The 15,974-nt window shown below is 32.6% G+C and overlaps 3 protein-coding genes across 4 annotated transcripts; 2 read left to right on the top strand and 1 right to left on the bottom strand.

Moving 5' to 3' along the window:
* Positions 1-1,447: 1,447 nt before the first annotated feature.
* On the top strand, positions 1,448-7,597 carry LOC107018813. 2 transcript variants are annotated; one of them, XM_015219389.2, is made up of 15 exons: positions 1,448-1,732; positions 3,002-3,171; positions 3,280-3,391; positions 3,492-3,614; positions 4,770-4,874; positions 5,460-5,543; positions 5,638-5,753; positions 5,854-5,955; positions 6,038-6,151; positions 6,500-6,556; positions 6,638-6,704; positions 6,791-6,844; positions 6,955-7,029; positions 7,169-7,204; positions 7,323-7,597. In XM_015219389.2, the coding sequence occupies exons 2-15, from the start codon at positions 3,152-3,154 to the stop codon at positions 7,434-7,436; spliced, it is 1,179 nt and encodes a 392-aa protein (XP_015074875.1). In that variant the 5' UTR covers positions 1,448-1,732; positions 3,002-3,151; the 3' UTR covers positions 7,437-7,597. The 2 variants fall into 2 exon arrangements, with proteins under 2 accessions (XP_015074875.1, XP_015074876.1); XM_015219390.2 differs by lacking the exon at positions 3,002-3,171.
* Positions 7,598-7,686: 89 nt separating this feature from the next.
* Positions 7,687-8,171, bottom strand: LOC107019255 (B3 domain-containing protein REM5-like). The gene is made up of 2 exons (XM_015219802.1): positions 8,106-8,171; positions 7,687-7,956 (listed from the first exon to the last, which is right to left on the bottom strand). The coding sequence occupies exons 1-2, from the start codon at positions 8,169-8,171 to the stop codon at positions 7,687-7,689; spliced, it is 336 nt and encodes a 111-aa protein (XP_015075288.1).
* Positions 8,172-11,115: 2,944 nt separating this feature from the next.
* LOC107018811 lies at positions 11,116-13,887 on the top strand. Its single transcript, XM_015219388.2, has 14 exons — positions 11,116-11,407; positions 11,486-11,597; positions 11,710-11,832; positions 11,925-12,029; positions 12,140-12,223; positions 12,293-12,408; positions 12,488-12,589; positions 12,663-12,776; positions 12,860-12,916; positions 13,003-13,069; positions 13,158-13,211; positions 13,300-13,374; positions 13,478-13,513; positions 13,594-13,887. Exons 1-14 carry the CDS (start codon positions 11,388-11,390, stop codon positions 13,741-13,743), a joined length of 1,215 nt encoding a protein of 404 aa, XP_015074874.1. The 5' UTR covers positions 11,116-11,387; the 3' UTR covers positions 13,744-13,887.
* Positions 13,888-15,974: the final 2,087 nt, after the last annotated feature.

Below are 15,974 nucleotides of genomic sequence, written 5' to 3'. Positions count from 1 at the left end.
TAATTATATATTAATTTAAAAAATTTAACCTATATATTTAAAAATATATAATCATCACTAAATATGTAGAAAATTATGTTTATGAAAATATAATGATAATGAAAGTTAACTTGACAAAGTTGAGTGAGGTTACTCATACTTCTGACCCTATGAATTAATATATATATATTTGCCTTAAAGCTTTATAAGTTAAGTGATTATTAAATATGTGGGTTGAGATATACAAAAATATCTTATAAAATGAAATATTTCATGAGATTTGTTATTCTTCTGCACCCACATACCAAACAATGCCTAAGTTATTAATAATTGTTTTATAGTTTACCTAAATTCCTCTAAAATATAAGTCCCATTAGAAGAAAAAGAAAAAAATGGGAGGTGTTGCTATGCAAGTATTGGTTACCTAATATGTAGCTATTTTTCTTTATTTACCTAATTAATAGGGCAGTGATCATAGTTTCAAAATTATAATATTTATATAAATATATATTTATTGATTGTTCATACAAAAAAGTTACAACATTGAGACCTTGATTCAAAAGTTAAAAGATCTAAGTTGTTAGATATGTTCTCATCATATATTATTGACATTCCTTCCAATTTTTAGTTTGTACTAAAAAATTCTATATTTTGGTGCCTAGTGATATAAAAATAATACTACCTCTTATTCAAAAAAAATTTTTTAAGGGAGATTAGAAGGTGGGAATTAAATCCCAATTATTAAAGTGAATAAAATTTTGTTGTGAGTTCAATATCATTTTCTTAATTTGTCAAAACATATATTTTAAAAACTATATGATATAAAAAAATATAAGACTTCTTTTTTTTTCTACAAAAGAATTAGTTGACTCAATAAATATATACTATCATAATACTCTTTTGACGTACACATATTCCTTTCCACCTTAAAAAATTGTAAAAATATTTGTCATGATGTTAACTGTTATTTTCTTAATTAGAGATTTCAAATTCAAACTTTGGTTCTTAGTTAGAAATTTCAAATTTAAACTTTGAGTATGAGTGAAAAACATTTTCACTCTATGAAGCTCTATGCAACAAGAATTCAAAATTTTAATACGAATATCGAATACGAAATTTTGCGCAAACATAAAATAAAGTACTAGCCAATAGGAATTGTTTTTCTTCATACGCGTCATCGAATTAGAAGGCTGACACTAATTAAAAAACCAAATAAGAACGAGACACATCATCACATGGAAATTACTATTTTAAACCCCTAATTTAATATTATGTGAAAAAGTCTCTACTTTAGGACTCAAATTAAACCGTTTCTTAACCTAGTCAATTTTAATTGTTCTCCTATATTAAGCTTAAACAATAACTACAAATTTGTAGTTTAACTATAATCCAAAGCAGACACTAATAAATAATCAAAACCTTAAACAGACTTTTTATTATATAGAGAAAAAAAAAAAAGAGAAGTAAATAAAAGCAATTCTACTTCTTTTATGCTTATACTTTTCCCCCTGTTTCTCTGTCAATAAAACACAAGTTTTGTGCTTAAAACTTCACAATTTTCTTCTCCCTTTCAAGGATTTTTCTTGCTTCTGTTTGGCTCTTTTTTCACCTATTTATAGGTACCCACAAGGTTAAAATTAGCTAAAAGGTGGTGTATTAGCTAAATCCAACTTCTTTTTTCCTCTGAAAATCAAGAAAGTAGGCAAATTTGCTGTTTCTCTTCAAGATTTTTGTGGGGTTTGGTTATTTACAGGTATTTTTCTGAGAAAGCTGTGATTTTTTTTTGCATTTATATGTTTTAAAGATGTGATCTTTATGTGTTTTTTATGAAGTTATATATGTTTAGCAGGCTTGAGTTTTTTTTTTTTTTGTGCTTTTGTATTTAGTGTTTGATGGGAATTTTGCTGTGATAATTAATTTGTCTGTCTGTTTAGGATATAACTTGTGTAGAGGAGAATATATTATTACGTTATGTGTAATGCTATTTCGAGTTGATTTCTTATGTTGTCGTTTTATTAATAATAGTATTATTTTTTGGTAAAATCGGTTTCTTTGTTGAAGAAAATTGGTATCAAGGTGAGTTATTGAGATAATAACTATTAGTTGATTGAGTATCCGAGAAATCAATCCTTGCTATGTGTTTTGAAAGATGGGGTGAATTTATGGAATACTGTAAGTGAGGAATCAAATAAGACACACAGTGGCTTGTTTTTGGGGACACAGAATTGAAGAATGGAAATTAGGCCAGTGCTTGATCAAGGGTGGGTGTGGTGGGGTAGAGAGGCTATTCAAGCTGCTATAGTCAAATAAATAACTAGCCAGGCACATGACCAATTTTCTTGTTGCTTGTGGATTCTATAGTTACGTGAGGCACTCGTTTGGTCTTTGCTGGCGTTTAAGGTTTTAGCACGGAGGCAATCTAGTGTATGAGGAATATTTTTAACAGTTCTGTATTATATAAGAACTTTTACTCTTTGAGTTTGTGTTTTATGGAGGAGGATGAGATGTTAAGAGCTTGAGTCACGGTAGTTAATTTCTAATTTGAAGTTAAGTTTTGTATCTGTAAATTCCAAAGAAGAGAGGCTTGTCATCTTGCTCACTCTATTTTTTCTTTTCGAATTCCCTTTTTCTCTTATCACTGATTCTTGATTAACATCAAAATTATGTTAATGTCATTAATGATTATTGATTTATGGTTCATGTTTATTATACCACATGGACCCCTTTCTAATCAAAGTTTTTTAAAAACCATATCGTAGTATTTCATATGCATTAATTTCACAAATAAAGTATGTTCAAGATTTTAAAAAAAGTTTCAACAAAGAGTTCAAGAAAGTATATTTAGTTTTAAGTGCATTGTTTTCAAGAAGCATTTCAAGAAAGTATTACTATCTTTAATTTCAAATGCATTATTTTAGAAGAGTTTGAAATAAATATTATTTACTTCAAAATATATTTGGTGGGTGATGCATCTTAACTTCGTGATTGCAGTGCAGATCATACTTTTCTTTTGATATTTCAGGTTCTTTGTGCCAATATTATGTTCGCTCATTACTGAAAGCTGGTTTCTAATAACTTAGTTGGGGTTCAGTAAAGCTAATAAACTTACTTGGGGTTCAGTAAAGCTTCTTTGACTACTTTGGTTGTACTTACCAATTCAGATACTGTATCTATGAGGAGTTTTGGACGCGGGTTTGTTAAATTTCAGCTTTTCTTGTGCTAAAAATTACTAACAAGTCTGTGACGTTGTTGTCTGTCACATGATAGTAGTTTGTCTAACTCTTGAACCATGTTCTGTAGGTCAAATTCCTTAAAATCAACTGAAACTATGAGGCTTATGCTCTCTGTATGCTGCGGAATCATTTTTGGCTTAATCATTGGAATTTCATTTCCTTCTAGCTCATTAACCAAGGTATGGCTAATGCCCTCCATTCTGTACACTCATATAGTGGTCTGATTTGTGCGGTGCTGTAATTTGACATAAACAATTTCTTTTGGTTCCAATTTGGCAGCTAAACATAACATCCAGTATTATAAGCAACTTCCCTATTGCTAGAGACAGAAATAACGTTGTTTCAGACGAAAAGCCTGCAGATCCTTCAATCAAAACTCAGAATGCTACAGATCAGTTGAAGGTATATCCTTCCTTGTCAGCACAAAATTGATTTTATGTTTAAGATAATTTTCGGTTTTGGTGAGCAGTATGAACTATTATTTTGCTGCAATGGTATTTGTTCTCGTACACCTTCTTTCTGCAGTTCTTCCAGAAGTGACAATTTTATAGAAATTTTAACCCGTAATGCTCTTGAGTATGAAATATAGCAAGGAGAATAGGATCTCTTTAAGAAATGAAGATCTACTTTTGGATACTCACTATTCATGTAATATGCATCTGCTAAAAAGAGTGTGTATGCACATTGAGTTGCAGATGATTTTCCATAGATCCCTGCTTGAGCTGAATATATAGTCATCAACATTATATTTTTTTTTTGGATAACTAAGGATACCCGAGGGCCAGTGCAATGCAATTCAAAACTCCGTGGATAATGGACCCGACCCTCTACCTTCTCCACTTAAATACTAGGCTTTTTTGAACCCATGACATGCGCCTAACTAACACATCTTGCACTGACTGTTAGCAAGACCAAAGCCCTGGGGGCGGTCCTCAACACTGTTGTTGAAGTTATACATTTTAAATTCAAGCCTATCCTTCATAGTAGCTGATAACAATGCATAACGATCTACTAACCTTTTCTTTTCTCAATATAAATTTTAATTTGCACATCAGGTATATGCTTTTGCATCATAATTAGGTAAACGGAAGACACATGTTTGTCGTAGTTGACATTTGTAATTGCCGAAAATTTGTCTAGGTTGGATGATTGAAAGAATCTAAGTCCTATATCTGTATTATTAGTGACTAGTGAGTCTAGGAGTGTTTGAGCTTTCTAGAATGCTACAATGGCAAGTTCAAGCATTTTGCATGTTTTAATCTATACTTCCTTTCTTCTCTATCAGAGTTACCTGTGACAGGAGTTTTTTCAGCATGTCCTTTTTAATTGATTGTTCTTGATTTAACATATTAGTTTTATCCTCTTTACCTACTGCCTGTTCAATGTTATTCTCACTTTGTCTTCTACACTTCTCTACGACTTTTAAGTGCTGTCGAATCAACCTTCTCCAAATTTATCTTCTTTACTTCTTGTATGTGATTGGGTGTTGATGTTTGAGATTATGCAAGCTAAGACAAAATCACATTTCAATCTGATAGTCATCCGTGTTTTGATCAGATTTGGGTCCCATCAAACCCAAGAGGGGCAGAAAGATTACCTCCAGGGATCGTTGCTTCTGAATCCGATTACTATCCCCGGAGATTGTGGGGAAAACCCAGTGAGGTAAGTGTTCTGTTACAACTTCTGTATGAACTATATATTATACTACACTCTTGGCCTCAGGTACTGATCCATGAATGATGGGGACTTAAACTACTTATTTCTTTACTTAGATCCATTCTATTAGTCCAGGTCGTTCAGAATTGCTTGGCTATAATTGGAAGTAAAAGAATTTACCTCTGTTCTGCAAATCTAGCTATAACACATCTCACGAATTGTTGGATAATTAATATGTTAGGACATATCACAATTGTTTCTTGTCACTTGAGCTTGTAGCATAATAATACTCTCATATAAGGTTAAAAAAAACTCATCTTTTTTGCCTGTTATTTTTAGGATCAAATTTTGTCCTTTGTTACCCACCTCCGTCCTGGGTTGATTTTAATCTAGAAAAAATCTTACGTCTTCCTTACAAAAAACTTGATTTTATTTTCATTCCCCCGTTAATCCAGATCAAGGCAGTTGCAATTCACAAACCTTAAGAATGAAGAACTTCTTTTTAATAGTTGAATGAAGACATTTTACTGACGAATCCAGGATTATTATTTCTTTCGGAAGAGGCAGCTTCTTATTATATTTTATCTGCAGGACCTACAAAGCAAGCCAAAATATCTGGTAACATTTACTGTTGGTATTAAGCAGAAGCGTAACATTGATGCTGCTGTAAAGAAGGTATATCAATCTGTTTTGCTTTCATAGGTTCCTCCGTCCTCTCCTTCTCTCTTATTCCCAATTCCTCCTCGTCCTGACCATTTTTTCTGTGCAGTTCTCAGACGACTTCACAATTCTTCTTTTTCACTATGATGGTAAGACAACTGAATGGGATGAATTTGAGTGGTCAAAAAAAGCCATCCACGTGAGTGTTCGGAAACAAACAAAATGGTAAGTAATATGATAAAAAGTAGCTTTGGACTGGAACTATGATCAACTTTAAGTACTGCTTTAAACCATGTTAGTGACAAAAAATTTACCCTTTTATAAGGTGGTACGCGAAAAGGTTTCTGCATCCAGACATAGTTGCCCCATATGACTATATTTTTATCTGGGATGAAGACCTAGGAGTTGAGCATTTCGATGCCAAGGAGTAAGTTTCGTGTATTTTTCTGTGATTAACAGCCTATTTGACCCAATGTCTTAGTTTTTCTGAATCGTCTGTCCAACCCCAGGTACATTAAACTTGTCAAGAAGCATGGTTTAGAAATTTCTCAGCCAGGTTTGGATCCCAGGAGAGGAACAACATGGCAGATGACAAAGAGAAGAGGTGATCGTGAAGTTCACATGTAAGAGCCAGGAATCCCATGATATTATTTATTCACAAGTCCAGTGGCGTAGCCACCCTTATGTCAGGGAGTCCAATTGGACACCCTTCATCAGCAAATTATACCGTATATACAAGTAAAACGATAAATAAAATGACTAAATAACATATTTTGGACACCCTTCACTAGTAGCAATTTTTTTTCACTTTTTAAAAAGAGCCTGTTCACTTTAGCACTTGGGCACCCTTCTTAAAATTTCTGGCTTCGCCACTGCACAAACTGTTTCTTTTTCATCCTTTAAACTGTACTGTACTTCTTGATATTTGGGTTTCTCTGTTTATTCTTCTTTTTCTTGATTTATCTCATCAGGAAAACAGAAGAGAAACCAGGCTGGTGTGCAGACCCCCATTTACCTCCTTGTGCAGCGTATGAATAGCTCTCCTGTTCGTTATTTTTTTTTTTTCAGTTCTTTACTTGTTCTTATCATCTACTCTTCTCTATTTTCAGATTTGTAGAGATCATGGCTCCGGTCTTTTCCCGAGATGCATGGCGTTGTGTGTGGCATATGATTCAGGTATCATCACACCGTGCACATTAATCAAGAAAGTCTGAGACGTTATACATTTTTTGAGATTGACTTTGTTGTTTTATCACTTGTAGAATGACTTAGTCCATGGTTGGGGACTTGACTTTGCACTTCGTAAATGTGTTGACGTAAGTTCAGCTTATCCAATGAATTCAGTCTCTTGGCGACTTTCTTTCACATGCATTTGTCTTAGTACCAAAATTATTCAAAGGCCCTAACTATACATTCTCTTTTGAAGCCTGCTCATAAGAAAATTGGAGTCGTAGATGCCCAATGGATCGTTCATCAAGCTCTCCCTTCTCTTGGAAACGAGGTAAGTCATAAGTGAAGAAGCCAACTATTGATACTACATTCCCTCACAAATTATTAAGTAGCATGGCAAACCTTAAGCAATCGTTAATTTAGACAACATCTAACATAATTATCGCCCTTTCCTCATTCACTCTATACAGGGAGAAGCAAAAGATGGAAAGGCTCCTTGGAGAGGGGTAAGTAATTCTATGTTAACATTTGTTATACTTTGTGTTTCACCCTTTTCTACTTTATAACGCGAAGCGGAAGATGAATTATTGTGTGTATTCATTGATCTTGTGTTTGTTATGGCAGGTGAGGGATAGATGTAGAAAGGAATGGACAATGTTTCAAACTAGAGTAGCAAATGCAGAGAAAGCCTATTTCAAGTCTATAGGAGTTGATCCTTCCAATTTTACATCTTATTAAGTCAACATGATCAAGTTGACAGTATACAAAAAATCCTGGCAATTTTGCCTTGGATTATAGGTGCCTCCATCTTGTAAAATTAATAGCTGTTAGTTGTTATGAATGATAACAATAATTTTTTAAAGGAAAGTATATTATAGAGCTTCCTTCAATAGTATCATACATAATTACTTTGGAAAACCTACGATCCCTGTCCTTTGTGTGAGCACTCTATGATACGCACTTTGTGGTAACAGCTTCACCTTACAAATCAAATTTCTTGGCGTTGTGTTTTTCTTATAGATACTATCTCACAATGACTCGAATCGAAAATGGAAACATCAAACACCATATCTCCTTCATGTCTAAACACTAAAATATCTCCCAATTGAAGATTAACATCCTCTACAAATATTTTCCAGTTATCTTCCAGCCATCCACGCTTCACCTTCACCACCCACCTCTTACCCGCGCTCCTCAGTATTGCATTTTTCATATGTTTGTGTCCCTTCAGATACTTCCAAAAATCTACAGGAATTTTCTGCAATTTAACAAAATGTAGTGTTAATCGTCAAATTTAAATCCTGAATTCATCTAAGCCGAATAATGGATAAAAGGAAAATTCATTTTGTTTATCTTTTTGATCTTTTCTCTGATGAACAAAAATTAAAGGGAAGATGAAATACTTACAAGACTATCCTTGAAACCTGGCAAAATGGGTTTGAAGAAATGAGGTTTTTTAGGAGTGACTTTCATGGCCGACAAAAATAAAAAGTTTTCGTTAGGTTTGAATAGTGGTGTCAAATGAGCGAATTGAACAGTATTTTTAAATTAAAAATGTGTTTGGAGTTAACAAATAAAAAATTTTTAAAAAAATTTGGTGTATCAATTTGTTAGGACTTTCGCAGTAATATAAGAAGATTTTATGGGATCATAATAAATAATTTCAATCCCAATTTTAATGTTGTAACAGAAACTCTTAATACCAATAAATTAAGAATCTTCATCAAATTATGGCTTAAAATAAATCCCTAACATTTTTCTTTTCCATAACAAAAAAAGTTGAATACATCAAAAGATTTTTATCACCTAGTTTTTGCCATCGTTTGGTAACACGATAAAAAGATTCATTAACGATCGATTTGCATCTTGTGTGGATGATTGTTACCATGTTGTGTATTTGTATTGTTAGTCTTAATACAATGTTTCTTTAAATTTTACTGTATCGTATTGTTTAAATTCATCATTAGGTAACGATAAAATCCTTTTTTGTAACCACCGAATTGGTGTATTTGCATCATTACTTTAATATTTCTTTTCATTTTATCTTTACTTATTAAATTGATTCTAGTTTTTCATTTATCCTACCTTTCATAGTAGTTCTACTCAGTACCCAACGATTCTTGTAGATTAATGATTCATATTCAAATTATGAATTATGATAAAACGATACAATCTATCCAAATATTATATTTTATTAAAACAATACAGGACGATGCAATGCAAACACAATATAATACAAATACATAACAACGATCACATTAGTGCCCGCAGGAGAATTTGGAAATAGTAGATTTAATAATTTAAGGAAGGTAGAAAATAAATGAAGAATAGAAATTCTAATTTGTTTAGGATTTGTTATTTGGTAAGTATTTATTTAATTCATGTGTAATTAGAACTTATTTGTCCTAATTTATATTGTAATATGTTTTCTATTCCTAATCAAATTTGATTTGTTAGTATTATTATAAATAGAGATTTTGTGTTACATATTTTCTTATATTGAGCTTTTGAATTATTGAGTAAGCCTACCTCTTCCTCTCTAACTTCATAAATTTCTTTTATATATATATATATATATATATATATATATATATTAAACTAGAGGATGGCAAGTTTGTGCAAGCACAGGCCTTGTGGAAAATGATTTAGTAATTAATAAAAATAATCAGAATTAGATAAATTTAAACAAAATTTGTTAGACTTATAATTTAATTAGTTTAAATAATATTCCATTAATTATAATTCAATTGATTCGAATAAGATTTGTTATAGTTCTATAATTTCAAGTTCAGGTCAACGATTTGATGAGTGCTCGGTCTTTCATGAAGGGTTCAAAATTCGCTAATTAATATCAACAAAAGATAGTTTTTTTTTCATGTTTCATACTTAATAAAAATTACGTATTCCTCAAATTATTTTTCAAGACTTAATAAACACCAATTATTAAAGTGTGATGATTAAATAGTTATGTCAATTATTATTTTCTTAATAAATGTGTCAAATTCATATATGATAAGTAAAAGTAAAAGAAGAAAGTATTAAAAAATTTAAAAAGTAAATTAGTAAAAGTATTATTTTTATTGATGAACTTTAAAGAGTGTAAAAAAATTAAAACAAATAATATGAAAGAATAGAACCATGTATGCATGTGGAATAAACAAACAAAAAAAATACCTTCTATAATAGTAGAAAAGAAAAGAAAAAAAAATTATGAATAAAATATATTTCAACTTTAGAAAAAAATAATCGGACATCAGAGTTTTAAAGGCAACTCCCGTTCATTTCTATTTTCGACTTCGATCAACAAACATCACCACACATTAAGTTGTAACATAATATCAAAAAAATTGATATAATTCTTTGAAATCCTCACGATTTCTCTTGGTAATCAATCTTAAAATAATTTATCAAAGTTAATTTATTTTTCACAAAAATCACATTATTCACTCCATTAATTTATAATAATGAGTAACAACTAATGAAGAAGAAGAAGAAAGCACGTATAACTAAATGGCTGGAGAGTGATTTGTTTCTTTCTTTCTTTTTCATTGTCGCATGAGGTGTCGACCGACATTAGGGGAAGAAGAAGAAAGATGGATGGTTCCTGTGGGGGGAGGAATGGTTCTTTCTTTTCTTTTTTAATCATTCTTTTAAAAAAATTAAAGGTTGGAATTAACAAAAATGAAAATTCAATAAATTGGATTCATGTGTCACGTATTGGAATATTATTGGTTATTTTTCAAGACAATGTGCGTGAACTACACACAATATTTTAAAAGCTTTATTATCATTTTGTGTTCAATAAGTACATATCCATTAATATTAGAGTGTCTAATAGGTACTTGTCATAGTTGAGGTAATTATGCGGACAACTTTAGGGGGTCGCAGATGACTTAAGCCTTTTTAAAATAATTTTTCTTTTTGCTTTTGCTCAAAATTCATTTTTATAAGTAATAACTTTGGTCCCAACTCCCAAGTGTCACATGTTAATGTTTCATTCGTTCATCGGTTACTACATTTCACATTTTTTTAATATGTACATACTTGTTAAGATTGAAATGTCTAATAGAAAATAACGATCCTTAGATATCAAACTGCAAGTACTGAACAAGTTTAGAGCCAGCTATGTATTTGGCCATTGTCACAACTAAATGTTACTATTGTTAAACTTAACGTGTGACAAAAGCTTATAATTACCTACGAAATTTTACTATAGCAATAAGTTAAATACATAAAATTGGAGTAAGAAATAAGGAATTGAAATTAGTTAGTGATTGATCTATGAGGGGTGGGGGGTTGTTGAAGTTGATATAGTCAAAAGGCAGGCACATGGCCAAATTTTTTAGTTGCTTGTGGATTGTAAAAAGTGTAATCTTTGTGTGTTTTTATGGTTATATATTTGTTTAGCTGGCAAGAGTTGATTTTTTTATTTTTTTATGTCTTGTGTTGATGGGAACTTGCTATAACAATTAAAATATGTTTGCTTGTGGATTATAAAGTTACATGAGTGTGGATGCAGTGATGTCTTCTTGATTTTGCACATATGAACATCCTGTTTTGACTAGTATAAAAATCATCTCTTTTTTTGCTTGATGCTGCAACTTTTCCAGGTTCTTTCTGCCATTGTTAAGTTCGCGCTCTAATAAACTTATTTGGGGTTCAGTAAAGCTTCTTTGGTTCTACTTATACATGAAGAACTTTGGACGAAGGTTCGTTGAATTTTTGTGATCATACCAAAAGTTTGTGATGTTGTTAGTTTGTCTAACTTTTTGAACCATGTTCTGCAGTTCCAGTTCTTTAAAGTCAGCTGAAACTATGAGGCTTATCTTCTGCGTAGCTTGTGGAGTAATGTTTGGTGTATTCGTTGGAATTTCGTTTTCTACTAGCTCATTAACAAAGGTATGGATGATGTAATGTATGTTTTTATACAATCATATCGTGTTTTTACTTGTGTAGTTCTGTATTTTTCATATGTACAATAAATTTACATCTTTTGGTTCTAATTTTGCAGCTAAATATAACAGCTAGTATTGTAAGCAACTTTCCAATTGCTAGAGACAGAAATAATATTGTTTCATCTCAAAATCATACTGATTCTTCGATCAAAATTCAGAATGCTACAGAGCAATTGAAGGTATATATATCTTCTATGCGAATTGAGTGACACTGTTTGATGTTTGACATTATTCACATTTTTCATCTGATAGTCATCCTTGTTCTGATCAGATTTGGGTCCCTTCAAACCCGAAAGGAGCTGAAAGATTACCTCCAGGGCTCGTTGCTTCTGAGTCCGATTACTATCTCCGAAGATTGTGGGGAAACCCCAGTGAGGTAAGTGTTCTGTTTCCATTTGTGAGTCTTAAGAATGAAGACATTTTACTGACAAATCAAAGAATATGTTATTGGGGAAGAGGTAGCTTCTTATCATATTTCGTCTGCAGGATTTATCTAGTAAGCCAAAATGTCTGGTAACATTTACTGTTGGTGTTAAGCAGAAACATAACATTGATGCTGCAGTAAAGAAGGTATATCAGTCTGTTTTGCATTCATAGGTTCCAATTCCTCCTCATCCTGACCATTTCTTTCGTGTGCAGTTCTCAGACGACTTCACGATTCTTCTTTTTCATTATGATGGTAAGACAACTGAATGGGATGAATTTGAGTGGTCAAAACGAGCCATCCACGTGAGTGCTCGTAAACAAACAAAATGGTAAGTGATATGATAGTTTAGCTTTGGACTGGATATGTGATCAACTTTGTTAGTGACAAGAGCTTTATGTCTTTATAAGGTGGTACGCGAAAAGGTTTCTGCATCCAGACATAGTTGCCCCATATGACTATATTTTTATCTGGGATGAAGATCTAGGAGTTGAGCATTTTGATGCCAACGAGTAAGTTTTCGTGTAATTTCCTCTGATTTGATCCAATATCTTAGGTTTCCTGAATTGTTCCGTCAAATATCAGGTACATTAAACTTGTCAAGAAGCATGGTTTGGAAATTTCACAGCCAGGTTTGGATCCTAGAAAAGGAACAACATGGCCAATGACAATTAGAAGAGACAATGGTGAAGTTCATACGTAAGAGCCACGAGTAATCTGTTATGTCACTTCTTGATGTTTTTTCTCTGGTTATTATTCATATTCTTGTTATATATGATCAGGTTAGCAGAAGAAAAACCAGGCAAATGTGAAGACCCTCGTTTGCCTCCTTGTGCAGCGTATGAATAACTCTCCTGTTTTTTGTTATTTTGTTTCACTTGTTAAGTTGTCCTTATAACCCCAGGTGCATTTTCTCTGTTTTCAGATTTGTAGAGATCATGGCTCCTGTCTTCTCTCGAGATGCATGGCGTTGTGTGTGGCACATGATTCAGGTACACCACAGTTTGCACGTTAAACACAGAAGATCATCGACATTGTGTTTTGTTAAGATAATTGACTCTGTTGTTTTGTCACTTGTAGAATGACTTGATCCATGGTTGGGGACTTGACTTCGCGCTTCATAAATGTGTTGAAGTAAGTTCAACTCATCAAATGAAAATTCGATCTGTTAAATACTTTCTTTCACATGCATTTTGTTTGAGTGTACCTTCTCTTTATGTAGCCTGCTCATGAGAAAATTGGAGTTGTTGATGCTCAATGGATTCTTCATCAAAGTGTCCCTTCCCTTGGAAATGAGGTATTCGATGAATTGAATGTAATCGTCTATTGACATGTAAAATATATGTACACATCGACAAACCTAAAGCAAGTACAACCTTTTAATTGTTCGTTGTATACAGGGGCAAGCAAAAGACGGGAAGGCTGCATGGCGAGGGGTAAGCAATTCTCTGTTGCATTTATCACATTGCATGTTCAAACAAAACTTTGAATCGAGCTTTGTGTTTTGTTGTTACAGGTGAGAGAGAGATGTGAAAAGGAATGGTCAATGTTTCAATCTAGGGCAGAAAATGCAGAGAGAGACTATTACATATCAAAGGGAATTGATACTACAAATTTCACTTTCAAGTCAAATGGAATTGATCCATCTAATTTCGTATCTCACTAAAGTCTTGGCAAGTTTCCCTATACTACAAAAATTCATTATATTTTTTAAATTGAAGAATGTAAAAGAGCTTCTTCAATAGAGTATTCACATGATTTACAAATGTACTTGTATCTAAATAAGTTAAAGAAATAATTCAAGGTCAAATTTTGATTTTTATGGTTATATTTATTCTATTATATTCTATCCTAATAGTTCAATAAGTATGTTCGTGTGAAAACAAAAATGGTTCCAATACTCTGCTTAAAATTGAGTGCTTAAAATTTTAATTGAGATTAGTTGTACATGTGTCATTTAATATATATAGAGATAAAATCAAAATTTAACTTGTAATAGAATGTAATTTTCTTTAGTATTGGTTGACACCCCTCGGACTAAATAGCTCCGTTTCTGTCTGTCACTTTTCACTAGCATGATAACAAAGATGTAGACACAACGTTAGTCAGTACATAGAGGCACCATAACCCTGAAATTTTCTTATATTGTGTTAACCAATTCATCCAATCGATCATTAGTAAATTGATATTTAAATAATGCAAATAAAAAGTAGTAAAACAAACCATCTCTTGTGAAAATACTTGTTTTCTGCGTAGTAATATGGTTTACATTGAAATACTATCAATAATAATTAAGTCCTTATGAGATTCAATCTTCGATTGCTTATGATTGTTGTATTACTTGCGATTGTTATGAACCAAGTCAAGCCCAATATAGATACTAGGATCACGAAAGTAGTTATTGGGCTGACAAGAGCTATTGAATCGAGAACAAACAATATATTTAGGATCCGGTTGAGGAGTGGGTGTGAGAACGGTTCCATCAAAAAAGGTAGTGGTATGTAATTTAGGGATCAACAAATTCTTTTATTGAGATATTTATAAACGTCAGCAGCAAGTTAGTTAGGATTTTCAATTAGTTAATTACAACTGTATATTGTTAATCTGTTAGAATCATTCAGTTACTTAATTGCATATATAGTTGTTTGTTCATTGTAATCACACACTTTGCATTCTATAAGTAATATCAGAGAAGCTTTATCCTCTCAATTCTCTATAGATTTCTTTAAGCTCCATCAATGGAGATTCAGTAGTATCCACCATTTTAGGTGTGTTCTGTTCTTCTACTTTACAATCTCAACATGGTACCAGAGCTAGTTTAGATCGTTGTTCTTCTTGTCGTCAATTTCCAGTACTTTCTTGTCATTGCTTCCCAGTTCTTGTCGATCTTCACTTTCTACTATCGTATTTCTGAATCGAGTTCATCATGGTCGAAATCACAGGCCAGAGTTCCACTGCAACAGGAACAGGAGGGAACATAATCGATGTAAGTAATCCTCTTTACATACATCCATCTGATAATCCAAGTTTGATTTTGGTTCCAGTCAATTTTGAAGGAATTGGTTATCGATCATGGCGACGAGGTGTAATGAGGTCATTGTCTGTGAAAAACAAATTAGGATTTATTACTGGAGAACTTAAACGACCTCCTTTAACCTCATCTCAATATCGCCTGGGAGAGATGTGACAACATGGTCATATCATGGATTCTTAATTCTCTTAGAAAGATATTGCAGATAGTATAGAATACGTTTCTGATGCAGTAGAATTGTGGAAAGAGTTGGAAGATCGATATGATCAAACGAATGTTGCTAAACTATTTCAAATTCAAAAGGATATTAATGATCTGAGTCAGGGAGTGCTTGATATTACTGTGTACTACACTAGGATGAAGAAACTCTGGGAAGAATTGAGTAATCTGAGTATTAAGAACCAGTGCAGTTGTGCTTGTAGTTGTGGGGGAAAAGAGACTATGCATAAGGCTGAACAAGATCGAAGGCTAACTCAATTTTTAATGGGTCTTAATGAGATTTATATTGTTATTAGAGGTAGCATTCTGATGATGAATCCATTGCCATCCATGACCCAGGCATTTGCACTACTTGTTCAGAAAGAGAGACAAAGGAATTTAAGCCAGTCAGATGTTTGTTGAAGGTAGTTCAATGAATTCTTCTATGCATACTGGTTTATCAAGTTCATCAGGTGGAAGGATGACTTCTACCAATGCTAGCTCATCAAATTCATCAGGAGGAAGGGTGTTCAGGACAAACTATTTATCGAGCAATTACCCTGCAAATAATAGGCCTAGACCTTTTTGTGAACATTGCAGGAGACCAGGGCATACCATTGAGAAGTGTTACAAGATACATGGTTATCCCAACCAAGGAAATACTTCTA

Source organism: Solanum pennellii, chromosome 5 (assembly GCF_001406875.1).
Source record: "Solanum pennellii chromosome 5, SPENNV200".
Classification (NCBI taxonomy): domain Eukaryota; kingdom Viridiplantae; phylum Streptophyta; class Magnoliopsida; order Solanales; family Solanaceae; genus Solanum; species Solanum pennellii.
The sequence above is the reverse complement of the archived record's forward strand: the minus strand, read 5'-3'. Positions and strand labels throughout refer to the sequence as shown.

What these genes read in the sequence shown, in the direction of transcription:
- LOC107018813 (XM_015219389.2), top strand. Translation starts at nt 3,152, where the DNA reads ATGAGGAGTTTTGGACGCGG. An exon ending in TTGATGCTGCTGTAAAGAAG is followed by an intron (nt 5,544 to 5,637) that starts GTATATCAATCT and finishes TTTTCTGTGCAG; the next exon opens with TTCTCAGACGACTTCACAAT. An exon ending in GAAAGGCTCCTTGGAGAGGG is followed by an intron (nt 7,205 to 7,322) that starts GTAAGTAATTCT and finishes TTGTTATGGCAG; the next exon opens with GTGAGGGATAGATGTAGAAA.
- LOC107019255 (XM_015219802.1), bottom strand. Translation starts at nt 8,171, where the DNA reads ATGAAAGTCACTCCTAAAAAACCTCATTTCTTCAAACCCATTTTGCCA. An exon ending in CAGGTTTCAAGGATAGTCTT is followed by an intron (nt 7,957 to 8,105) that starts GTAAGTATTTCA and finishes GTTAAATTGCAG; the next exon opens with AAAATTCCTGTAGATTTTTG.
- LOC107018811 (XM_015219388.2), top strand. Translation starts at nt 11,388, where the DNA reads ATGAAGAACTTTGGACGAAG. An exon ending in CTACTAGCTCATTAACAAAG is followed by an intron (nt 11,598 to 11,709) that starts GTATGGATGATG and finishes CTAATTTTGCAG; the next exon opens with CTAAATATAACAGCTAGTAT. An exon ending in CGTTTGCCTCCTTGTGCAGC is followed by an intron (nt 12,917 to 13,002) that starts GTATGAATAACT and finishes CTCTGTTTTCAG; the next exon opens with ATTTGTAGAGATCATGGCTC.